This window comes from Lethenteron reissneri, chromosome 43, assembly GCF_015708825.2.
Source record: "Lethenteron reissneri isolate LAM-NWPU_2019-01 chromosome 43, ASM1570882v1, whole genome shotgun sequence".
In the NCBI taxonomy this organism is placed as follows: Eukaryota; Metazoa; Chordata; class Hyperoartia; order Petromyzontiformes; family Petromyzontidae; genus Lethenteron; species Lethenteron reissneri.
The window spans coordinates 784,871-811,275 of NC_083821.1; the positions used below are offsets into that span (position 1 = coordinate 784,871).

General features: G+C 50.5%; 1 protein-coding gene across 1 annotated transcript in view; it reads left to right on the forward strand.

Annotated features, from left to right (window-relative positions):
• LOC133353379 (receptor-type tyrosine-protein phosphatase kappa-like) overlaps positions 1 to 26,405 on the forward strand; it is a 189,203-nt gene that overhangs the window by 151,541 nt on the left and 11,257 nt on the right. Inside the window, 6 exon segments of the mRNA XM_061569582.1 lie at positions 3,029 to 3,164; positions 8,414 to 8,563; positions 9,313 to 9,486; positions 13,607 to 13,738; positions 22,598 to 22,723; positions 24,130 to 24,293. Of these exon segments, the coding sequence (XP_061425566.1) occupies positions 3,029 to 3,164; positions 8,414 to 8,563; positions 9,313 to 9,486; positions 13,607 to 13,738; positions 22,598 to 22,723; positions 24,130 to 24,293 (882 nt within the window).

The following is a 26,405-nucleotide window of genomic DNA, read 5'->3' on the forward strand; positions in this document are numbered from 1 at the left end:
CCTACATGCGAAGGGGTCGCATTGGCCAAACATCCCAATACAGGACCCTCCTAAAAAGGTCTTGAGACTGTGCGTGGCTTGCTGGTATCGGGCATTATTATTATTATGCTGAATCACACTGTGCTCGTTCCATTGCTCACCAACATGTGCAGCTATATCGGTATTTCCCAACCACGCCTATCGTTCCATCTCTCTTTTGGTTGTTCCTTCCCGGCTGTCATTCCATCACGAGCTCTATCTGTGGCCACCCCCCCACTCCGTAATAACAGGCTCGGCCCCGAGTCTGTCTTGTTGCATCACGGCCCTATCAGATGGAACGCTGCTATTTCTCGCACAGTGCGAACACGAATCTTCAATATATCAGCACTGAGCTGAATTATGCAAAAAAAAACATTTGCCCATGTTTGAATTTAACCGTTTTTTTCTCCCAATGCAATTCAACAAACAGCAGATATATTTCCACGCGGCCTTCTGTAATGGAAATCTGCGCAGTTCTGATGTGGAACTGGCAGCGCTGGTATCTTCGGCACTAATATGGGCCTGACTGTCCACTTTGTTAAGCGTGAAACGCATGGGTGGCATGGAGGCAGCGCAGCAAGCAGGCCCTGGGTTTGATTACCGACCAGGGTGCTTTTCAATGCTGGGTTTTTGTAAAGAATATTGGGTTTGTTCTCTTATTTTCCTCATACAATGTAAGTGGTATTGGCTCAACATCCCAATGCTGAAACTTTAACTGCAAATTACTCAATTGGGATTACACGCAACAGCAACATCGCCCCCTACCGCGACAAATTTGCAGGACCCCCCTGAAAAAGAGACTTTGTGAGGCTTTTCTGGGTAAACGTGTATCTAAATATATATTTAAATCGGGAGCTGTAAACAAAATGTGAGCAAGCCACCCCGTGGCGGCTGGCAGGTCTAACTCCTGGCTGGGCGGTTGGGGCGGTTGGGGCGCGGTCGGCGCTTTCTATGGAGGGAGGGGCTCATTTGCATTTGGCTGTCTCGATGCAAGTGACCCTTGGAACGCTGGTTTGTTATTGGCCAGGGTTCGAATTAATTGCGCTCCATGGCTTAATTTTTCCGCTCACTCTGTTGGAGGCGTTTAAATTTGCCATTGAGATGACGACATTTGGGCAGTGAGGCCCAGCGCCCTATATTTCGATTTTTTTACTCATCAATTCTGAATAAATTATAAATAATAAAGTAAAAAAATAATACAAAATGTATTTAAAAATCCATGGGTTTTTTTTTACTTTCTACTTTCACACAGGTTTTTCTTAAACTTAATTTTTTTATAACGATACATCCCTAGACGGATACATGATTTAAAAATGCATTTTAATAAGGATACATTCTTAAGAGGATATATGATTTAAAAGTACATTTCTTAGAGAATTGTCGAGGTGAAGCACCACCGCTAATGTCCGCTTCGTACAGACCCAGCCGCCACCGTCAAGCACCAGTGGAGAAAACGAGCTGCAGGTGCACGCCGCCTCAGTGGCCACAGATTGTAGCTGCCGCTGCCCTTTGTGGTGACTTGGGCCAAATGGAATGGGCGTTGAGGCTGCAATCCAAATCGGATTTGTTCAAATGCACTGAAAATCAATGGCCATTCTCGGGTAACATTTTGAAGGGAGTTGTGGTTTTGAAGCTGCGATGAGGCCATGTCATCGGTGTCTGTGCAGGTGCAAAAATACAGCTTTGAGGAGACCTCGGCTTTGAGGCCGACACACGAGGTTGAAATATCACGACGCGTTCCGTCGAAAACCCACGGCAATTTATGTAATTCTGAGGCAGTATCGATTGTGTGAGTGCAGAGGCAGTGTCGCGGTTGGTGCTCTGCGCTACGAACCCGGCGACCCAAGTTTGATTCCTGCTCATGGCCATCACCAGTGACGATTATCTGAAGCGGTCCTCGGCCTTTCCTAGCTCGACTCAGCCTCAAATGAGTACCTGGCGCGATGTGTAAACATTTCCGCTATGGAGATAAATGCGGCCAGGCGTGGTGTTGGCCACCCATCCCCTCGTATATTGTGCGAAATTGGAACTGGTAATGGACCTCCCCTTGGTTAACTCCGCATTAAATGAGACTGTGTGTGGTACGTAAACATTGTTACTGGAGTCTTGTGCTGAACTCACACTCCCCTTGTGTCATCCAGGCCTTATAGGTGGCCGCTAACCACTCTTCGCCCAACAGTCTATGTAGGCTACACGGGGGAGCTTTGTCTTTTAGTGTGTGGAGAAGGGTGGTGGCTATGAGATGAATGCTTCCCCGGCACGCTTTCAACTCTGCTCAGGATCAGGATCTGTGTTTATCCTGCAGGAGGAATCCGACGAGCTTATGAAGCTCTATTTCACAGATGTCCAGTCAGGGTGGGTCAGAAAGTTACAACAACAAACACGACAAAAACACGATAGGAGTGAAAATTATACGAATGGTGCCATGGACATCAGTGGGAAAGTCTTGTTTGTGCTCTCCGCCTGCCACGAGTCTCTTCCTACTCGGGTAAAGGCACAGCCCTGCAATGTCTTTCACAAGGCACTGCTGGCGGAAGAGTCTCCACAGAGCCCCCTCTAAAGGGTATTTGGCCCACTCTTCAACGCCGAGGAGGGAGCACTCACACTTTACCCCCCCCCCACGACAGACCGTGGGACATCAATTTATTCAGGGTGGACAAGAGGCAGAGGCACTTTAAGACACTCGCCCATCGTTCGTATGCCGTTCCGGGAGATGAAATCGAAGCGGCGACCTTTGGATTGCGACAGGGCCCCCTTCTCACTTGAATCGGTCCAAAATTAATCAACGCTGGAGCCTTCCAAACATGGCAGCTGGCTTGTGCGGTGGCCGTTACGCCACCACCTCACTGCGCCGCCAAAAACAGCCCCTTGCCCAACAGCGTTTGTTCCAAATGGAGAGTTTGACATTTTTCTGCGTGTGTGTCTTTATAGTACGGTATTTGCATGTGCTTATCTGCATGTGGGTCTGTGCACGCACACGTGTGTGTGTGCGGTGTAACGGTGTGCGCAGTGCGGGTGCCGGCCGTACCGGCTGCTTCATCGTCATCGACATGATGCTGGAGATGGCCGAGGGGGAGGCCGTGGTCGACATCTACAACTGCGTGCGCGAGCTGCGGGCCCAGCGCGTCAACATGGTGCAGACCGAGGTGCGTCCTGCACTTCCGCACAGCGCCGCACACGAAGGTCCCCCGTGTAGCCTACACAGGCTGTTGGAGCAAGTGCTGTTAGCGAGCACCATTGAAGGCCGGCACAACGCACGAGGGGGTGGGGTGGCCAGCACCATGCCCGGCCGCCTTTGTATCCCCAGTGGCGATGTTTACACATCGACCTAGGGGAGGCCCAGGATCGGTTCATATAATTGTCGTTGATGTTGGTCGTAGGCGGGAATCGAACTTGAGTCGCCGGGTTCGTAGCACGGAGCGCTGACCGCTACACTACTGCTCCCCATACACATACACACGTCCACACACGCATGTGTATAATGGGCCAGTGCTGTCATTTATATGGAGTTTGTTTAGTTCTGTGACTGGGTGAGAACTCAAGAGACCCAGGAACGAGTCATTCACAAGTGGGACCTGGGTCACCACAACAACAAAAGCAAAGCAAATTAAATAAAGTACAGCAATGAACTGGATTGTATATAGCGACAGACATGGAGTTTGAGAGCCGACCAATATGCAGTCATTAAATGTGGAATATAAATAGTTAGCTGACATTAGCTATGTTACGCTATAAAAACGGCTAATGGTTTATTAAGCTTAATGGGTGGAGTGGTGGCGCAGTGGTTAGCACCCTCTGCTATGAACATGGCGACCTGAGTTTGGATCTCGGCCACAGTCGACATCAGTGGCGAGTGATTATCTGAGCTGGTTCGAACGTGGTGAAGTATGGTCAAGCGTACTGCCCTGGCGAATACCCCCCAACACTAGCACGGCATGGGAAAGCCTTCATCAAGGGCTGTGAATTAATATCATTATTATTTTACAAATGTTAATGCAGTAATTATGTCTATGCATTGTTCTCAAAACATCATTACTGGCCCTGGTATGTTTGCAAAATATGTACAAAATAGAATTCACAGCCTTTTATCAATCCACTACTGGATGAAGGACTCCCCATGGTTATTTGACCATATTTCACTGGCAGTGAGCGTGGGTTGTTGATGGTGGGTCGGGTCATCAGCCATGGCCAGGAATTGAACTGATCGACCGGGTGGTTAGCGCAGGGCGCTAATCGCCGCCCCACCGTTCGGCGCCAGTATGCATCTACGTACACAAATATACGCGCGCTTGTACACGACATGCGAGCACGTGCATGCACACGTATGTAATTACGGTTTCTAATTCAAAGATGTAATTACGTGCTGTTGCAGCCGACTGCTGCAGACAATGATCGCCACTGCCCAACAAACACCCTCATTTTGCTAACCTAATCAGTGAGGAAGGTAATGTGGTCACATAGACCATAATGCAATTGATTACACCTTAATGTCCGATTTGCCTACCCCTTTGATTTACAAAAAAGTGCCACCAGCCTCATGTCCCCTGTAATTTGACAACACAAAGGTGGCGGGTAGGTGGGTGGGTATCTCTGCGAGAGATCTTCGCGTAAATCAGCCGGGCTGTCTGCGCTGCCCGGAACATGATTCCCCACGAGCGCACCTGAAACACGCTGGCGTGTGTCTGTGTGTCTGTGTGTCTGTCTAGTTGGGCTGTGTGTCTGTGTGTCTGTGTGGTTGGGCTGTGTGCGTGTGTCTGTGTGTCTGTGTGGTTGAGCTGTGTGTCTGTGTGCGTGTGTCTGTGTGTGTGTGTCTGTGTGTCTGTCTAGTTGGGGTGTGTGCCTGTGTGTCTGTGTGGTTGGGCTATGTGCGTGTGTGGTTGGGCTGTGTGTGTGTGTCTGTGTGTCTGTGTGTCTGTGTGCATGTGTCTGTGTGTCTGTCTAGTTGGGCTGTGTGTCTGTGTGGTTGGGCTGTGTGTCTGTGTGCATGTGTCTGTGTGTCTGTGTGCGTGTGTCTGTGTGTCTGTCTAGTTGGGCTGTGTGTCTGTGTGGTTGGGCTGTGTGTCTGTGTGGTTGGGCTGTGTGCGTGTGTCTGTGTGTCTGTGTGTCTGTGTGGTTGGGCTGTGTGTCTGTGTGCGTGTGTCTGTGTGCGTGTGTCTGTGTGTCTGTCTAGTTGGGCTGTGTGTCTGTGTGTCTGTGTGGTTGGGCTGTGTGCGTGTGTCTGTGTGTCTGTGTGGTTGGGCTGTGTGTCTGTGTGGTTGGGCTGTGTGCTTTGTGTCTGTGTGTCTGCGTGTCTGCGTGCCAGCGTGTTTGTGTATTTTGGCTGTGTTTGCGTGGATGTTTATTATGGCTGTGTGCGCGTGTCTGTGTATTATGGCTGTGGCTGCATGTCTGCGTAGTTGGACTGTGTGTGCCTGTCTGCGTGTCTGTTTAGTTGGGCTGGGTGCGCGTGTCTGCGTGTCAGCGCGTTTGTGTATTTGGGCTGTGTCGGCGTGTCTGTGTATTTTGAGTACAAATGAGCAGCTCGACGCGAGCGGCAGTCTTCTGTGATGCTAATTATTTATAATGGGCTTAATACATAATGCCACTTACAATTTCACAGTACAAATTGCCTGGGCCATTTCATACTGTTCTCCTGGATCATTCATTATTGTCTGATGCTGTTTAGCAAGGGGCCACAGGTGATATAGTAGATCAGAAATTGTCTCATTTATGTGGCCAACCTCCTCTGCCACATAAGTGGAGCAGTGGCACGGTTTGAAAGAGGATGGTAATTGCGTTCATTTATACAAGTTGAAAGGGCTCGCAAGCAGGAGTCCACTCCCAATGATGTAAATTTCACATTTGTGTATTTTCCTTTTTTCTTTTGCTCTCCACATAAATGGGTTTTGTCAGGTGAAAAGTTCTTTTAACTTAAAATAATAAAAATACTAATAATGCAGCTTTCAAAAGGAGACGTTTTACTCAGGGGCCACATGGCCTCAGAGCCGGACCCGAGACTCTCCTTCATAGATCCGCATCATCGTCTTCCTCCTCCTCGTGCAATCGTAGGATAGTAAAATAAATAATTATCTACTTTTGAATGGATGGAGCCTCCATTTAAATATAATATCTGTCCCTACAAATACGGCGTGCTTAATGTCATATCTATGTGTGTGTGTATGCGCGTGCGCTCTTCCGTGCTGTTATTGTCTCCCAAAGTGATCTCCCGGCGTTCCTGAGGGTTAAGTGAAACGGATGCAGGCCGCTCTGTGCTTTCATTAACAATGGGGGGGGGGGGGAGGGGGGTCGTTTGTGGGCGGACGGCGGAGTTGTCCAGCGCTCGGTGCACAATGCCCTCCGAGTGTCGGCCTGCAAATATTCAGCGCCGCCCAGGAAGAGAGCTTGGACATCGGTCATTTTATCACAGGCAGAACTGGGTGGACGGTCCGCGTCGTCCACAGGGACTCGTGGTCGACGACCGCGGCAGCTCTGCAGGGAGAGATGAGATCAGGGGGAAGAGCGGAGCGAGCGGTCACGGTGGTGAAGATGGCTTGCTAGCGAGTGGTCAGAGTGGCGCTGCAGGGAGAGACGATGATTGAATGGTGATTGTGACAGAGGGAGCGTTGCGGCGGACGACCGCTGTGGTACAGAGATAGCGCGGTGAATGGGTCGATGTTATTAGGAGCTGGCGTGCGCATTTGGCACGCGGCTGCCCTTGCTGTTACACGCACACACAGCTGTTACTCTTCATACCTTGCCTTTCCAAGGGCCTCGTAGGCACCCACTGCTCGCGGGCTTTGGCTGCCACTGCCTCTAATCCTGGATGTTTGCTTGGACAATGTGGCCTCTGAGGTTGCCGTGGTTTGCATTTAATAAGCGGTCAGCCCGTTCGAGGTGCCAGCGAAATAATAAAACTGTAATGTTTAAAACCTCATCAGCATTCCTGGTGTAGTTCCATGTTTGTTTAGCGAATAATTTAGTTTCATGTTTATATTAGTTAACAGCGTAACATAAATAAATAATAAAATATGCCGCTCAAATTGCTATCGTACAGTTTTGTTCACGCAGGCTACTGCTAAAGCCACAGTCGCGGTACACATAGTGATGCCAATTGATCTTTAGTATTGTCAATACACTGCTGGATGGAGGTCTCCCATGTCAGTCACGGGGTTTCTTTGACCATACTTCACCACGTTGGTCAGAATGAGCTAATAAGAGTGTGCTCCGAAACTGGTTCGGATGTCACTCGACCACTGATGTTAGCTGTAGCCAGGAGTCTAACTCAGGTCATGGGGTTTATAGCGAAGTACGCCAACCACTGTACCACCACTCCACCCCAGTAAGAATAACAATAGCACATGGCGGGTCTGTTGTCGCGTGGCGGTGCCTGACTGAGGCTGCGTGGTGAGCGGCCGTGGCGTCACGAGCGGTGGCGTGACCTGTGCTCCAGCGTGGGCTGCGTGCTGCACGCTTGCTCTGTATTGCGGAGTCGACCCGTGCAGTATGCACCCAGGCTGGTACGGGCCCGTGTCAAGCTAATCTTCTTAATGAAACTGCATTGTGAACTCTATTCCGTTGAACTTTGTGCTGAACGCATCGAGAGAGACCAACATGTAATTACAGCGCAGTCGTGGGTTTTTTTTGTATCCAGATCAAAGTCTATCCTAGCTTATAATCAATAACATCGGTGGATTCACACCAGGGATGGAGTGATGAAATCAGCCCGTTTGCAGGTGCTCCGTGCGATTATTGTATCGCACGATCATGAGAGATGGCAATGGTGGCTGCTGCTGCTACTGCTGATTAATCCATACCATAGGTCCCTGGTTCCTTTAGGACGTAAAGGAGCCCTTACTAGACTCTCTGGCATGATATTTATTCGAGTGACATGGCTTACAGACTGACTCGCAGATGAACAACTTGAATGTATGATAATGTGGACGGCTGTATGGTTTTTATGAGAGATTCCCGGCATGTCTCAGCAATCACACACAGCCAAGTTCACTTTTTTACAACAGTCTGCGGTGTTTTAATCTGGTCCCTGGACGTGGTAAAAGCAGCCCTGAAATTGCTTGTTGCTGGCAGAAGGCCCTCCACGAGAGAGAGACTGCAGAGGGTATGTGGCCTACTCCCCTACGCAGGGGTTGGAGTCACCAACGCTTTATCCCACCGCACGCAAACCTTCCGATCGACTTAACGTAGTGAACCCATTTATGCTGCTGGGGGGGGGGGGGGGGGTGGTGGTCATTTAAGAAACTCTCCCCATTGCTTCACCTGTCGCGCCTGGAGATCGAATCAAACCGGCTTGCGGGGGATTGGAGAGAAAATCATGTAAATGAAGAGCGGGGCAGCAAAGCAATCTCGAGCAATGCCCCGGGAGTGAATGCTCGTTTCGTCGTGTGAATGCGACGGGCAGGAGCAGTACGTGTTCATCCACGACGTCATCCTGGAGGCCTGCCTGTGCGGGGACACCGCGGTCCCTGCCGCAGAGTTCCGCTCCGTGTATTACGACCTGGCGAGACTGGACCCCCAAACGCACACCAATCAGATCAAGGAGGAGTTCCTGGTAATGCGATCTCCGCTGCGACATCTCCGATGCATAATTGATCATAAACCGCGTTCTTCATTGTTTTTTTAAGGTGTGTTGGTTTGAAATAATAAATACGGTATGAATTTTTATAGGAAAATATGATATCTCTTCGTAAATATGCAATATTTGCTTTATCCACAGTAAAAGTTGGCTCTGTATTGCCGCCACTTCACGTTAGGTTTTGAATTTTACCTGCGTGGCCTTACAAGATCATCTGGTAATAAAATGACCTCGTAATCATCATGTCCAAAGCAAAAAGAAAACATTCCTGCGACAAATAACACCTGTTCCGTTTTTTTCTTTCTTTCACGACAATAGTATTTCAATTGTACATCCCGAAATTTAAGTGTACGTTTGGAACTCTAGCAGGAAAGTTGTGACTTTTGGTCCACACAGTAGGCTGGAAGTTCTTTTCCAGCCACTCTGTGCATGAGAGGAATGTTTGTCATATGACATTTGGGCTGATATTTTAATCCTCAGAGCAGGAATTTAGCCAAATTAGGTGCCAAAACCAAATTTAATGTGGTGTTTTTTTACGTGCAGTCATTGGTGGCTGGGCCGAGACCATCGGCTCACAACACGTGAGAACCCGGTTTAATCACAGGCGGCTGAAACCTGGATTTTAACCCAGGCTCTCAGCGGTGGTGCCTCGGCATTCTGACCTCCGATTTCGGCGGCCGTGTGGGTTTTTAATGACGCTCCGCTTGCGGAATGTCGGCGCTCAGACGCTGAACACGGTGACTCCGGCGCTGCGCGTGGAGGACTGCAGCATCGCGCTGCTGCCCCGCAACAACACCAAGAATCGGCACAAGGAGACGCTGCCACCGGACCGCTGCCTGCCCTTCCTGCTCACGCTGGACGGAGACAGCAGCAACTACATCAACGCCGCCCTCATGGACGTGAGCGCCGCACTGATCCCCCCCCCACCCATACTGGCGCCGGGCTAGCCTGGGGTCGTCCATGCTGAAAACCCAACACATTCGTCAATAACACAACTCTGGCCCTAAAGGGGAAAAAAAGATAATGAACGACGTTTCAGGTGTTGGGCCTTCCTCTGTAGCAATCGATGGAGGTGCCAGAGAAGCTGAGTAATAGTTGGAGAATGCGCTATTTGCCCGTGAGTGCATGATTTGTTATTGTTGTGCTGGGCGATCAGGTCGTGTATAGAACAACCACAAAGGACGTTGGGTGTCACGTCGGAGGTCACATTAGAATGCAGTGAGAGTTCTCGATGCCCGATGCATATGACCCACGACCTTCTGCCAGCTCAGGGGAAGTCGACCCAGGAGGCAAACTGTGTGCCACGTGCAGGTTCCTCGTTTGGTGTAACCATTCCTTCATTATACAATGCTGAGTCGAGGCATCCACGACATTGGACTTGTGGGTGTGGAGCCACTCGGCCAGCGGGCGCGTGCGACGTCACTAACCCACGCCCGCCGCCGCTCTGCGGTGGCGAGCGCCGCTGCCGTCGGCCGAGCGGCCGCTCCGGGTCGGGGGTCGCTGGAACGCCGAGGTCGAGCGGGGCGACGGCGCCGTCGTAGGAACTGACGGCCGCGGCCGACGCGGCCCGTCTCCGAACGCGCCGCCGCGGCCTTGACGAGGCTCGGCACCCCCTGGGTTCGGAGTCGCGACCCTTGCCGTTAGACGATTTGTATCGAATGCCGTGGAGGACGTGGCGCGTTCATCATCCAGAGTGAGAGCCGACGAACGTGAAGGTCTGGGGAGGGGCTTTTATATATTTTATTTGTGGGAATCTCTCGACCGTAACCGTAATTATCGCCAAGTCAAACACCAACTCCGGCGCTGACCCTTGTCCTCGCCCCTCACACCGAGCGTATCGCTCGTGCCGTGTCGGAGATTGCTGTGTTTGCCTGCTGCCCGTTTGAGCGATGCGCTCTGCACCGTCTGGTGCCGTCCCGTCTCCGTAATCTTTAGTCATTTAGTCATTGGGCCGTTTGGCTCAGAAAGGAAAGGTTGCGTGAGTGTATTTTGTCCTTTGGTGGGGGGGGAGGGGGGGTTCATCAACTTAGTGGACAGCTAATGGCAGCAAACAGTGGTCCCTGAACATGTGTTCAGCATGTCCCCTTCAGACACCGGGATGGCCAGGGCAATATGTTAACACGCAGATGCGTGCCGTGTGTGTGGAGTAGGGGTGGTGGTGGCGCGCTGGTTTTGGCATTGCGATCTCATCGCCCTTGAACCGGGTTCAATCTCTGGCCTTAGGAATATTTTAACAGGCAGACCCGTGCGGTGTGTGTAGTGTGGTGTGGAGATGGGGGCAGCCATGGCACTGGTTAGTGCGCTGTGTTACAATCCCACTTTCGCTCAGTGTGAATGCTGGCCATGGATAACAACAGGGGCAAATAGTTTCTCGAATAGTGTGATTGAGTGGGAAAATCTGCACGAGTCGGTTGGTGCTGACAATTACTAATTAACCCTGCATGTCACAGGTTCTAATATAAAAAAAAACTCTCGTTAATAAATTTCTTTCAATGAAAATTCAAAGTTAATTTGAATCTGGGACTACAAGGAGACATTATCATTATGATTGGATGATTAGCAGAATGAATTGTTAGACATTCTCAAAGGACTGACAGAGATTTTCAAAGAGGTTTATGTACCCGATCAGTCCGTATCGCCTGCTGCGACATATAGATCGGAAATATGGACATTGCAAGTGTGGAGAGGTGCATGCTTAGAATTACACTGAGCGACAGGAAAAAGGAATGCAAGGATTAGAGAGTATAGGCGAGTTAGAGGCATCATAGTGACTTGGGCAGGACACGTCGCGAGACGGGGTGATGATGGCCAGTGGCTGAGACTAAAGACGAAGTAGCAGCCAAGGGAGAGATCACACCCGAGAGGATGTACCCCGCGTAGAGGGAGCGGTGACATCAGCTCGTGCGAATTGGCGGCTCGGGAAGACCTTCACCCAGCAGTGGATACACTGTGCGTGATCCGTGATGACGACGATAAAGACATTCATATGTATGCGCAAAATGCCAACTCGGCGAGCATGCGGCTCACTGTCAAAGCCCGCGTATTTTGCTCGGCTGCAAATAAAAAAGAAAAAATCCCCAAAAGAGCCCCCGCTGTGCCATGAATGAATTCCCAGGCTCGGCAAAGAGGCGATATCACTAAAGTAGAAACCAGGGACCTTTTACAATCCAAACCGGGCTGCATGAAAGTAATCGACATATGTAATGTAAAGGTGCAGCGCTGCAATTATTTGCTCATGCCACTGTTGGCAGAAGGGCTTCCACTCGAGTTGTAGCCTGATGGGAGAGGAGCTTCCACTTTGTTGTGGCCTGACCATCCCCGTCTTGGAAGAGGTGGGAATACCCACACTGTACCCCACCACGAAGCGACCATTTGTACTATTCTTAGGTGTTTTCGGTAAAGTCACGTAGGTAAAACATTAAAATTAATAAAAGTAAAATAAAATAAAAATAAAAATCACGACGTTTCGGAGGCAACACAAGTCTCCGTCATCAGGTGGAACCGTCACAGCCAGATTTGCTGCATCAAGTGAGGCAATGATTCAAGATGTAATCCCTTAAAAGCAAGTTGAGGGGGGAGGAGAGGGGGGGGGGAGCTCATCAGAATGTGGTAGCCAATGAATGGAACGTATCGGGAGGGAGGGGGGCGGGGCTCAAAGACGGTACGAAGTGCCAAGTAGAACGCATCGGGATGTTGCTAACCCGGTGTGTTCACCGTTTGACCACGATGGATAAGTAAATGTTTCATGGAATGCAGCTGCAAAAACATATATGTTGCAATTGTTGCGATAAATGCATTGATTTCTCCGAAGTCCGAAGGCGCATCAGTGTTTATTTCTCGCGCGCAGTAAGAGTGCCTCATTGCAGTTTTGTTCCAAAGAACAAACTTGCCGTAACATTGTAGAACTCGCCATAAAAGCCCGAGAAAATTGTAATGACTTTTTTCATGAATAACTAAAAGGAAAAGTGCAGCCCTGGAATTGATTCCTCACGCCGCTGCCTTGGGAGCGGCCTCCGCAAGAGGAGAAGGCTCTGGAGAGCAGTGCCTCCTGGCTGTATTAGGCCTACTCTTCCACGGCGTTTTTCGTGAGACCCTAAAGATGTATCTCTGTATTGGACAAATATATGTCTCTGCTGCAGTGAACATCAATTCCACGTGGAGGATTTATTCATGGGATTTCTGAGGAAGCCATAAATGCGTGCTTGTCAGCTCGTGAGCTCCGATGGCGAAGATCGTTAACCTGGCACGGAGCGATGTACGTGTAGCCGGTGACCAATCCATCTGGAATGTGCCCCATCTCATCAGATCTCAGAAGCTAAGCAGCGTTGAGCCTGGATCGTAACCGATGGGTTAACTGTGATACACAACAGACTTTATATGATTGGTTAACTGGGATACACAACAGACTTTATATGCTGTGGCATTACGTCGTTGTGCTGGTAGTGTAACGAAGTCCGTTGTTGCGCTGTACTCCTATGTTCACTTGATCTCCTAGTTCAGATATCTTTTTCCACTGGCATAGCCGTGGCCGGGAGTCTGGCGTAGGGCGCTCACTTCGTAGCGCAGGTGCGCGAACCATGACGCCACCACTGAGCCACCAGATGTGTGCCGTGAGACACAAATAGAACAGGTTGTGTAGAAGAGTATTTATCATCATACGGGAACGTCACATGTTTAGAATATCTCTTGAATCCAAAATCATTATTAATAAGCATGCCATCTGTATGCATCTACAACTGTTTAATTCAAAAATGTATTTGCATACTTTGAGACTGAGCCTATGAGAGTTCATTGACATTTCCTCGGTTTCCTACCATTTAATTTATTTACTCATATTACTAATTTAGGCACTTTCCTGGGAGGGAAGCTGCCGCGGTGCAATGGTTAGCATCGTGGGCTTGCAATCCAGAGGTCGCCGGTTCGATGCGATTTCCCGGCACGGCAGTTGAAAACAAGGCTACAAGTTTGTAACATCCTCCCGTCTGTGCCCCCCCGCTCGTCCTGTTTGACCTGTCGCAGAGCTACCACCGCCCGTCGGCGTTCATCGTGACGCAGCACCCGCTGCCCAACACCGTCAAGGACTTCTGGCGCCTCGTGTTCGACTATCGCTGCACCTCGGTCATCGTGCTCAATGAGCTCAACGCCAGCGAGGTAACGCTCGGTCGTGGCTCGGTCGTGGCTTGGTTGCTGCTCGGTTGTGGCTCGGTCGTGGCTCGGTCGTGGCTCAGTCGTGGCTCGGTTGTGTCGGCGGGCCGATGCTGGCGCCAGTGGCACGAGCGAGCAATTGCAGGGCTGCACCTTTGTTACCATTCGTTCTCCATTACCTTATTTCGCGAGGCGTGTCACCGTGTCTCCAACCCGCAAAACCCCCGGGATTATCTCTGGCCCGGGGCACCGGTGGCGTTGCGTACGAGGGAGGGGCGAACCCCCCTGAGGCCCCCGTGGCCTCGTTCGCGAGATGTGTTTATCTGCTGCGGGGCGTCCACAATATCTCCCTGTGACGGACACTAAACCGATTTCGCCAAATCCTGCCGCGGCCAGTGATTGATCGTTTAATATGGTGAGAATTTACATTAAACACAAGTTCATCTTGAAAATGTAAGTTTGAAGATGATGTTAATGTGGGCGCTTGGGGGAGGGAGTGGTGACGCATCGGTTAGCATATCGCGTTATGAACCCAGCTACTTGAGTTTGATTTCTGGTCACGGCTAATATCAGTGGCGAGTAAAATGTAAATACTTAACCAGTTCAAAGCCCTCCCAGCCCCTTCAAGAAATCCGCACTGACCAGCATGGTGTAGTATGGTCAAACAACCCCCATGACCAACATAGCAAGGCTGATAATGATGATGAATGTGATTGAATGAAGATCACCAGGGTTGCTCTCATCACCGTCATTCAAGGTGGCATCCTGATCATCCATATCTGTGTCATCTTTCTCATTATCATCATCATCATCACATTCTTTCTGCACGCCGCCATCATTGACATATATCACAGAACCACCACCAGAGCTGCCATCGTCCACGTTACTCAGTCCCCGGGTGCACGGCGAGGCTGTGATAGCCACACAATGTCCCGCCACACCCTGGCAATCCCAAACGTTTGCATTGCATTGCGCCCTTCCAGTGGGGGGATCGTCATTCCCATGGAACCCTCTGCTCTCAAGTTCCCTATCGAGCCGTTCGGTTCACCGCAGCGTATTTAACAATTGCACTAATGCCCTCTATCCACGCCTGGATTCCCTGCTGATCACTTACTAGCCTCTTCTAATCCCGGGAAGTCTTTCTTCACCCATTCCGCAAATGTGTCGATACCATTAATCTGTCCTGAGCTGCTGTTTCTATAATAGATCCCGCCGCTAATTGCTTTCTAATGCGTTCATTAATTATCCGGCTCCGACACTGCTTCCTGCCATTATTCCGAGTAGCATCGTGAACGACGGCACCGCATCTGTGGGCTCCCCCCCCTCCTGCCCCCCATACCCCCCCACCCGCCCCCCATTCCCCTCCTACCTGCCCCCCATACCCCCCCCACCTGCCCCCCACACCCCCCCATCTGCCCCCCATACCCCTCCCACCTGCCCCCCATACCCCCCCACCTGCCCCCCACTGTCAAACTCGACGCTACTTGAAAGCCTCTCGCCTACGTACAACGCGCGCAATTGAAACATTTGAAACATGCCTTATAAATTATTTGGCTGCCATAAATTTCCACGTGATAAGCCACTTAGCTGAGCTATTTGTGGCCAAGTTGTTTCTGAAAAACAAGCTAATATCTCAGTGGGATTTACCTGGTCAAATAGAAATAGTTTAGATTTATCTGTATTTTTATTTTTTCCAAGTGATTGTCTTACGCTTCCTCTACTTTGCACTCCTATTGTGTTTCTGTATTGTTTGTTGTTGTAGCGTTCTGACCCACCCCTACTGATCGTTATCGCTCATGGGATTCCTCCAGTATACATACACATGCTGATTCTGTTACCTGGCTTGCGACTCACCGTGGTAAGGTAAAATAGGACGCGGTTTGACCAATCCCGCGCCGTCACCGGCGTGGTGAGTTAACAGAGCGAGCTAGAGGCCAAGATACAAGCACACCTCATGTAGGCACAACTCTCATAGAGGCGACACAACGCTTACATGACGCTGATGTGCAAGGCGAAGGGCGACTTCTGATACAAGCACACGACCGTGGATATAAGCACACATGGCCCTTGCTCCTTAGGGGCGTGCTTGTATACAGCTTCTGCCCTCCTGGTTAATCGCTTTAGCGATGAGAGCGATATTTGCAATATCTGCGTGCGTGTTTAAAAATTCGCTATATTATTTGTTTACTGTAAATTCACTTACTTTTTCATTTGGCTTCTGTAGCCTCAAATATTAGAGCGCTAGTGCAAGGAGAAGTTGATTATGCGATCGCAAGAGGCTTCAAATGAGATGCACTGTAGTCACTCGTCGTGCGTTTGTGTCCGGAGACAAACTCTGGTGATCTCGCAGCTGAATGAACGATCTACGCAGGACCCTCATGGCTGTGCATGATGACACCATGTGGACTGAGAGGCCCCGGGTAGCCCTCCTGGCAGAGTGAGAGGGGCCCTGGCAGAGTGAGACATTCCCTGGTAGCCCTCTGCCGCATATTTTCAAATCGTGCCGTTTGTTGTCGAGCACAATGTCCAACATTTGACTTTACGTGCTGAAAGTGAATTCCATATTGGGTTCCTGATGAAGTTCCTCCAGTTTTTATTTTATTTCTTAAACCACGTGAGAATTCTCAGAAACCAGGATATTGTTTCTCATTTGCAAAGGTGACCTGGGTCACCACAGTAACAAGTGGGGGGGGGGGGGGGAACTGAAACATGACACGGAAAATCAAACAAAATCAGTAACCCGAGCAGGCCAACCACGTGACCGCAGAGCGAAACGTCGGGCATCTTTTTACGACAACACGTGGCACGACCTGAAAACAAAAGCGCAGCGGCACAAACGCGCGAGATCCCGCGCAGCAAAGGGCGCGTGAAGAGCGGTGCGTGACAGGAGCTGTGGCTCTGGAGCCGGATGCTGCTGGCAGCGCTCGCTTTGGAAATGAGCCCGATATACGCGGGGAGAGGTTTTTAAATCTCCCCTGAGTTACGAGCTCACGCCAATCTCCAGGCAGGCCCGGAATGTGCTTAACGATGCTTAATTGGCTGGGGCGCCAGATGAAGGCATTACGGTTCAAGATTGGTCTAACGGCAGGGAGGTAAAGTGGCCACAATGGGGGGGTAGGTTGTGCATCCAAAGAGAAGAGAAATCATGCAATCAGCTCGGAGGCTCGAGGCCACGCTACGTGAATGTGCTGACACCACGGCAGGCCAGCAGAATGCCAAAGCGCACACTCGGTAACACGATTGCACCCAGGGCATGGCCAGAGGTGGGGGCAGCGCTGCAGCCATCACTCCCGGAGAAACGCTGCTCCCCTCTCCCCGCCCCCTCCTCACTGCGCTTTTTTACTGCTCACCACTGCTTACCATGGTAAAGGTGAAGCCCTGCAATTTCCTGCTTGTGCCGCTACTGGTAGAATCCACTCGAATGAGCTCTGTTAAAAGAAGCCCCTTTGAAAGGGTTCAAGTTTCACGTGTATTTCTCCACACCAGGTGAGAAGTCGCGAGGCCAGGATGGCCTCATTTGCCAGAGTGACCGAGGCAACCGGTCTGCCTGCAGGGGGCGATGACTGCTGCGGTGTAATCCCAATTGAGTAACTCGCGGTGTCATTTTCGAATTTTCCCAATGTGGCTCGTGACACTTGGCCTACTCTTCTGTGGTGGCCAGACCTCCTGGAAGAGTTGGGAGTCACCCACCACGCTGTACCCCACCACACATGGCCCGCCAATCAACTAACAGTGGGTGGCACCCATTTACACTGCTGAGTGGGGGGTGCAGGGGGGTGGTTTAATAAAGCTGCATCATTATTTGACCTGCCGCGCCAGGAGGTAGAACCGAACCGGAGAGCCCCGGCCTCACTGCAAGGGGTTCCGTCCGCCATCCTCCTCCCCGGCGGAGCGACGACGACGGTGCCCCCCAGCACGCTGCCCGTGCACTCGCAGCTTCCACCCCCCCCCCGCCCCGCCCCACCCCAGACCTTTCCCCAGAAACACGTTTTCTATTTGCAACACCCGCTCGCTCATCAGTGGCCGCGTCGTTAATCTTAGAGCGCGACAGAAGCGAGATTATTTTGTTTATGGGATGAGAACGCCAACGGGCCCTGTCCCCACGTCGGCAGTAAATGCGGGCGACGGACGCTCCCATCCGGTTGCCTCGAGTTGGGACACCGCCACAGCGGAGCGGTCGGCGCACTGTGGACTCGCGCACCCTCGGAGTCGCCGCTTCGACTCGTCTTCCTCGCATGGGAATTTAAACAAATGGCGCAAGTTTCTTAAATCCTCCAGCCTCTGTCCACCCAGCGGTGTACACGGGTGCGCTACAGGTTATCAATCGGCGGGTCACGCATAGTAGGGTAAAGTGTGGGTACTCCTCCCAACTCTTCCAAGACGTCCGAACTTTGCGAAAGAGGAGGCCAAAAATACCCTCTGGAGGGTATAAATACCCTCTAGCAGAGGCCGTTCCACCAGCAGCGGCACGAGCGAGCAATTGCAGGGCTGCACCTTTACCGCTTAATTTTTTAAGCTCACAGTTAACTCTTGGTGGCCTCCTGGTAACAGCTTTATTCTTCAAATGTGAGCGCCCGAGGGGGGGAAACGGCGGGTTGTTCATCACGTTGACTCAAATGCCACCGGGCGCATCCGTGCTGCCGTGCGTGAGCGCGGGAGAGCAGCGCGATGGCGGTGGGCTTCAGTCCAACAGCGGCGCTTGTTCAACACACATTCGGTGGCCGGGCCTCACTCACGTTCCTTCCGCCTCCTCCTCCTCCTCCTGGCATTGCCCACACCTTGAGAGAGCCCTGCTGCTGCTGCTGCTGATTTGTTCCGAAACACAACAAACTGAATATTAAATTTCGATTTAAAGCTTTCGTGACTGCAGGGATTCATCTTCTTGGTTCTTTCGGTAAAGTGACGTAGAATGGAAATAATAAAATAATAAAAATTTAACATTATAAAATAGTTATAATAAAATAATATAATTATGTTTTATTTTTATTTATTTATTATTTCCATTTTATGTGACTTTACCGAAAGAACCAAGAAGATAAACTGAATATTAATTAAATTTAATACGTTTGTGTCATATCATAATAATTTTGTAGAGGGGTGGTGCAGTGGTTAGCACTGTAGTACGAACCGACGAGTTTGATTCCCGGCCAGGGCTGACATCAGTGGTGAGTTGTATCTGGACTCCCCTTCACCGCCCCCCAGTGAGCAGTGTGGTGAGGTTTAATACGTGGCGTGGGAAGGCCTTCATCCAGCAGTAGATTGAGAGAGGGTTGTACATTTTTTTTGTATAATTTCAAAGAATTAACATTTGTTTTTACTTCAGTCTCGACAAACCCTCCCTTCTAAAACATCAAACGCTATGAATTACAAACCTAAGCAATAAGGGATACGTTCGTGTGGCTTGGCAATGCTTGGGTTTTGCAGAATAATTTCACTGTTTTACTATCAAAGACTGAGAGGATAACATGTGTTCATCTTAGCACGAGGATGTCTGAGCAAACGTACCTCTTATCAGCTCTATTAAGTGAATCTCTACATACAAATAACACCGCACGGTCAGATAGAGACTTCTATCAGGGATGCCTCCGAACTTGTTTGTCAAGGCAGGCTGGAAAGACAAATTTCAAGAAATCGATGACAAACGATAATTACACCGCGTTCCGAAGGCATCGGTGCTGGAGATGACGGAGTGTGTGGCCGCTAGCGGCGCGAGGAGTTGGGTCCCTTCCCCGGCTTGTAACCACGACGACTCGGAGTTCACCATCGGCCTTCATCCATGGTCGCGCCTGCGAGGAAATTCTGCTTTTATCCCCTCGCAGTGCTCATTTGTGTAGCGGGTGGCAGAGCGAGCCCGGGTGCCCTGGCCCTCGCCTCTCTGATCCCCTGCAATTGGCAGGCGAGGATCGTTCGCCGCCACGCAGATTTGTGAAACTCCCAACCCTCCCGCTGGGCTGTGACGTGGCCAAGGAGTTTGCGGTACGGCGCGTGGGCTCGCGAACCTGCCTCTGCGGAATTGTGATTGGAAACCCCCTCATCTGCATGCTGGGCTTCTCCTGACACACAATTCATTTTGGCATGCAAAATATTTAACAAGGAATTGAATGGCACCGGCCACACACTCTGATGCAGCACCCTCCTGGAAGGAGGCTGGGGAGGCTGTCTAAATAAACGACATCACTTTGACAAGTGGCAGGAGGCTTTCACGACCAATATCAATATAATCCATAATAGAGGTTTTTGGGGTTAGATCGCATACATATATAAATGCTGTGTCATTTAAACCGCCACCACCGACACAGCCAACTAGTAAGGGTTGTCACGTGAACATAACATGCCAATTCGTCACTAGTGCAGCAGCACACCGGTGTGTGGGAGAGCCAAGCCACAACATTTACGAACTGAGTACGACGTTTCGCCAGTAATTACAACTAGCTTCATCAGGCAATAGCCAGATTTGTGGAGAAGTCTTACTGTTTCGTTCCTTATATCGAGGCGTAGATGTGGTGACCACCCTTCTGCGCTCTTGCACAATGTGGGGGGGGGGGGGGGGAGTGATTACTGAGGCAACGTACATTATGCATGTGCATTATGCGAGCCTTTAAAACTTGTCCTTCCTGTCTATTGTGTTTATTAAAATAGCCCTACCAACGTTAATCCCTATTGAAGTATGCTGCCCTTTGTAGGCATGCATTTAAATAATGTATTATTTGATGATTCACATCCATGCAGCACTAAGGCGGTAGCTACGCGAACGGTTAAAGTTATTTTGATTTCTTTCAATTTCGATCGATTCTCTAATTAGTCTTGGCCAGGAGTAGCTCGTGTGGCACAGAACTTCAACATCAAAATCAATTGAGTGTCCTTGTTGGCACGTGTGGTCTGGTACTGCTGACAGTTGCATTTGTGAGAATTTTATATTTCTCTGATGTTCTTTTAGTCTCGTGCTGATCATTCGTCCTGTTTGCCCAACATAACATTTACCACTCGTGCAGTTAATTCTATACACACCTTCTGTTGATAGCTTCGGTAACACATCTTTTGTACCGAATATTAGATTCTGTATTTTATGTACCGTGCCAAATCTGACTCGGATGTTTTGTATTTTCAAACATCTGGCGAGTTTATCAGTTACTCCCGCAATGTATGGTATTTTGATCGTTTTAATTACTTGGGCAGTTTCAATGCTCGTGTTATTTGATTTGGATTTGGCATTCAATGCTCTGTTGATTTGTGCATCATTGCAACCGTTAATTTGCAGCGCTTCTTTAACATGTTGAATTTCATGTCTCAGACTGTCACCATCTGACACTTTCTTAGCTCGATGAATGAGCGTCTTGATAAGAGCAAATTTCTGTGTGGGGTGATGGTGGTTTACGTGACAACCCTTACTAGTTGGCTGTGTCGGGTGGTGGCGGGTTTTAACGACACATTTATATATTTACATGATCTAATTAAAAAAAAACTATATGATGGATAAGCGACATCATTAATAATATTCACAAAGTTTGCAGGACCCCAATACTCTGATTGCTCCGCTGGCTCCCAACCCAGGCCAGGATTACTTTCAAGATCACACTCCCCACCTTTAAAGATCTTCTGTGGACTCGCCCGTCCACCTCACCACTCTCGGTTCACTCTGCTCCCCTTCCCGCACGTTCCGCTCCAGCAACCAAGGCGTTCTGTTGAAGTCCCGAGGCAACCGCCACTCAGTGTGAGGTCGCTCATTCCCCGCTGATGGGCCCCGCGGTCAGGAACTCTCTCTCCCCCCAGCCGTACGTGATGTCCACGCCACGCGCCGAGTCACGTCCCGTCTCAAGATCTTGCTTTGCTGCTGCAACTGTCACTGCTCTCTGAACACTGCACGCACGTGCTGTTTCCGCATGGCGCTTTGAGACGTGGCCGTGTTTAAATCCTGCTTAAACCCACATTTTATCGTAATTGTAGAGCCTGGCAGGAAGAGAAACGGTTTGGACAGGCAATTGACAATGTGTGTTCCAACACTGCCACCTGCCATAGAGCACACGCGAAGGGTTCAGCGCGGAGCGTGGTGGCGCGTGGGTAATTGGTATCACCGGTGCTGGTACAGCGCAAGTGCTGCACCGTCAATTCCGGAGGACTGCGAGATTTTAACTTTTTATTTGTTATCTGTCGCCACTGCGCGTTGCCCCGCGTCTCCCATCCCCCCTGGCGCTGCAGAGATGACACCGCCCTGAGCCCTGGGTTGCCGCTAACCACCGCGACCAATTCCACAGGGCGCCGATCCCATCTGGCGACTAATTGTCTCCTGGCCTGCCCCGTGTATATTGTAATATATTCTGTGGAAGAAAAATAAATAATCCCCCAAAGAGTTGTGGCTGAAATTGACTTTTTTTTTTACTGGGACCTGAGTTCCCCCGGAAAGCTGTGTTTTGAATGAGCAGACAGCTCTAATATCTGTCACTGGCGTATTCCGCTCGACGCTGTAACCGCAGTGCTGGAGCCGGCCCAATGGAGGCCCTAAGCAGAAACATTTTTTTTCAGGGCTCCTCCTTTTCAATTAATAAATTCCTAGTGGGGTGACAGAAGAGATACACAGGGGAGACGTGGATATCTACCGAGACGAGAGAAATATAGACAACAACAGAGATGTAGTAAGATGAGAGAATAGATAATCAGACAAGAGAGTTAACAGATCGATTGGGGTTGCATGTTGATGATCTCGTTATGTTCATTAGGATTTGATGTTTAGCTGATATTTTGTACATCCCGATTTTTTTACATATGCGAAGGTCCTCGACTTCCTTCAGAACCCTGCCCTTTTGCTTTGCTTTGTCCCGTGCCCGGCACCGCCGCTTGCCTAAGAGGGGGCTGTTTCTCTGCCGACAGACTTTCCCGCAGTACTGGCCCGAGGAGGGAATGCTGCAGTACGGCCCCGTGCAGGTGGAGATCCTGTCCGCTTGCAAGGACGTGGACATCATCTCGCGGATATTCCGCATCTGCAACGTCTCCAGGGTAAATGCGACGGGACCACGCCCCGGGCGAACGCCGGCGAGCCCGCGACGTGCAATGGGACCAGGGGGGGGGGGGCGATGATGACACTTCATGAGATGCTCGCGCTATTTTTCCGTCTGTGTGCTTTGTTTGTGAATTCGGTTCGAGAAAGTGGCATGTTTTGTATTTTATTTTTAGGAACCGGGAGCAATTTTGCTAATCATATGGGGAGGGGGGAGAGCGCACAGTTATTAATTTCAGGGTCGTTAAATCTGACAATGCACTCACTGTTCGTTGTCAATTACGCAGACGGTAATGCGATTGCTTAATCTTGCTCCGAAGGTGAAATTTTCCATAATTTATTTCCTTTTGAGTCTCACGCTGGTGACTCCTGCCACTTACAGGAATATTTTTTCTTTTACTTTGAATGCACGGCGTTCAAAGCCAACTTGCCATTCGCATCTAATCTAACATTGCAAGTCTTATTTATTCAGCAGCTACAATTTCAAATCGGTCCTGAGTGACATTCTAACATTTGTGTGGCCAGGGCAAAAAATAAAAAATAAAGTTTGACGTGTATATATATATATTTTATTTTTATATTCGTGTGCTCTCAACGCTTCAGCGTCGCCATCCTGGAAATGAGTTTTTATTTATTGAAGCCGCTCTTGTCATCTGTAGCAGCTCAGCGACTGAGAAAGCGCTTGCCATTTCCCACATATGCATGCGATGGCGCCTGGGCCAGGGTTGGCGACAGCTCCGCTGGTTGCCTCTGACCTCTAAAATGTCTCGTTAAATCTGACGGCGGAGCCGTGAATAGTCAAGCTGTTTACCGCACGCGCGCATGTGTGTGTGTGCAATAAACGAATTGCGCACAACTGCAAACAGTGTTATGTCGTTGGCATCATTATTATTACTGCTGGTTATATAGAGGTCAATATACTCACTCGTTTGGAGTAATTATCCAAATGTTAATTCATTATGTTGGGAAACATTTTAAAATGGGTCGAGCATCACGTACGTATGTTGGACTTGTGGGGAGCGGTGGTGTCGTGGTTAGCGCGCTGCGCTATGAACCAGGCAACCCGAGTTCGATTCCTGCTCACAGCCAACACCAGTGACGATTATTTGAACCGGTCCTGGGCCTCCCCTAGGTTGACTCGGCCTCAAATGAGTACCTAGTGCGATGTGTAAAAACGTTGCCACGGGGGAAACAATAGCGGCCGTGCGTGGTGCTGGCCACCCACCCCTTCGTGTGCCGTTCCGGCCTTCATAGGTGCTCGCCCCAACGGTCTGTTTGTTGGACTTCGCCTGGCGGTCGATCGACCGCGGCCGACTGTGACGCTTGCTTCGTCAGACGACCTTCCCGCTCGTCGCAGGGAGCTTTGTGGTTGGCTGTCGCCTAACGGTCTCCGCTGTCGCCCCAGCCGCAGGACGGGCACCGCGAGGTGCAACACTTCCAGTACCTGGGCTGGCCGTCGCACCGCGACGTGCCCACCTCGCCCGCCTCCTTCCTGCGCCTGGTGGGCCGCGTCGGGGCCTGGCAGGACCAGCTGGCCGAGGAGGAGGGCCGCACGCTCGTGCACTGCCTGTGAGGATACGCGCCGCACACACACAGTTCAAGACACCGATCCCCCGCGTGTCACGTTGGGGCCACTCTTGTCTCCCCAGACATAATGTTTACACACCGTGCTCGGTGCTTCAAACTAAGGGAGGCCCATAACCATCTCAGATGTTTATCACCGATGTTGGCCGCAAGCGGTAATTGAACTCGGGTTTGCAAGGTTTGTGGCGCGGTACGCTCACCACTGCTACCCGTGAACATCGACGTATGGACAACGTGCGCACATGTGCATTTACACATGTTCATAGCGTATGTCGAGATGAGGGTGCCAGTTGTGTAGTCCATGAGGAGCGGAGGGCCGAGACCGAGGCTGGGATGGGAGGATGCAGTGAAACGAGATGCGAGCGTAGTGGAGAGGGCTGGAGGAGTGGCACACAACAGAAGAAGTTCACGGAGAAAGAAAAATCTGAGCAGCCGAGCGCACGCAAGAGTGGGAACGATTGACCGAGGAGAAGAATAGCGTCTCACGGGCATTCCGTTTACGTTCATCCACGGCCCCTACTCTGTTCTGCACACTCTGCTTGCTCCGCATGATCTGCAGGGAATCCTGTTAAATCGTTGGCCGCACGCGACGGCAAAACACAACATGAAGCCCTTTGATGTTTTTGTTCCGCCTCTGGTGCCGATTTTTTACGAAGCTGAAAGTCAAACGGTTCTCGATGAGCAATGGCCGATTTCTCGTTCCAATTAGCCGTCGTTCACACCGAGATAAAGTCAAGAGGATGTTGTTGTTCTGCCATACATTGAGCTTCATAGGGGACGGTATGTCAGCATGTTTTAAATAACCATTGAACCGTTGCGTATAAATATTGTGAGGATGCGCAGCACTTCATTTCATGGCCGCATTTTTTTAGGCGTTTGTTGATGACGATGACAAAATTGCATCATCAGGCACCGACGAAGGATTGCATTGGCTTGCAGAAGTGCAGAGCGTGTCAGTGGCCGTGACAGATTTGCAGGCGTGTCAGTGCTGCGCTCATGCACTCACGCACGCCAGCTCCATTAGTACGGAAAAGGGTGGATCAATACCAGCGATGCTCCGGTAGCTACGCAAGCGACAGTGTAACCAGCGTCATCGACTCGGATCCCTCGCAATCCACCTCTGGTTTCATGCAGCGACACAATGTTTATCGGCACTTTCCCGTGTCCGCCTCGAACAGATGGCTTTGAGAGGAGGCGGCTACTCTGAACTACTCTCGGTCCGTGTTCTCACGGTTTGTGGTGCTGTTGTAGAATGGAGGGCTCTGGGCTCAAGTGATGTTCACACACACACACTCTCACGCAAGCACAAAGACAAAAATCCCCTAGATAGCCTTAACAGACGGTTGGGACAAGTGCTGTTAGAAAGCACCTATGAAGGCCGGAAAAGCACACGAGGGGATGGGTGGCCGCCCTTGTCTCCCTAGTGGCGATGTTTACACATCACACCAGGTACTCATTTGAGGCTGAGTCGGCCTCGGGGAGGTCCAGGACTGGTTCAGATACTCACCACTGGTGTTGGCCGTGAGCGGGAATCGAACTCTGGTCGCCGGGTTCGTAGCCCAGCACGCTAACCGCTACACTACCGCTCCCCACACACACATTCATAAGCACTCTCAGTCACGCACACACATGCATTCTTTGCTACATATAAATGCGCATACATTCCTAGAAACGCATAAAAATACAGCCACTCACATGCACACTGACATGTACACACACAGAGATAAAGATCCCCCGTGTAGCCTTCAACAGACCGTTGGCCAAGTAGCCGGTAGGGACCACCAAAGCAGGCTGGCACGGCAACAAGGGGGGTTGACGTGGCTGCCTTTGTCTCCCCCCAGTGCTGATGTTAACAAGACGTATTTAAGGCCGAGTCGACATAGGGGATGCTCGGAACCAGCTCAGATATTCTCAACGAACGGTAGCCCGTGGGTGTCTGGTGCAGCGCGTTGACCACAACGCCACCGCTCCACGCGCACACGCTTAAGATGCACGTATGCTCAAACGTACGAGCTCACACACACGCACTCACTAGAGTGACACGGTCTGAAATGTTCCGGAAAATCTAATCCCATAATTACAAGCACAGGCACAGCG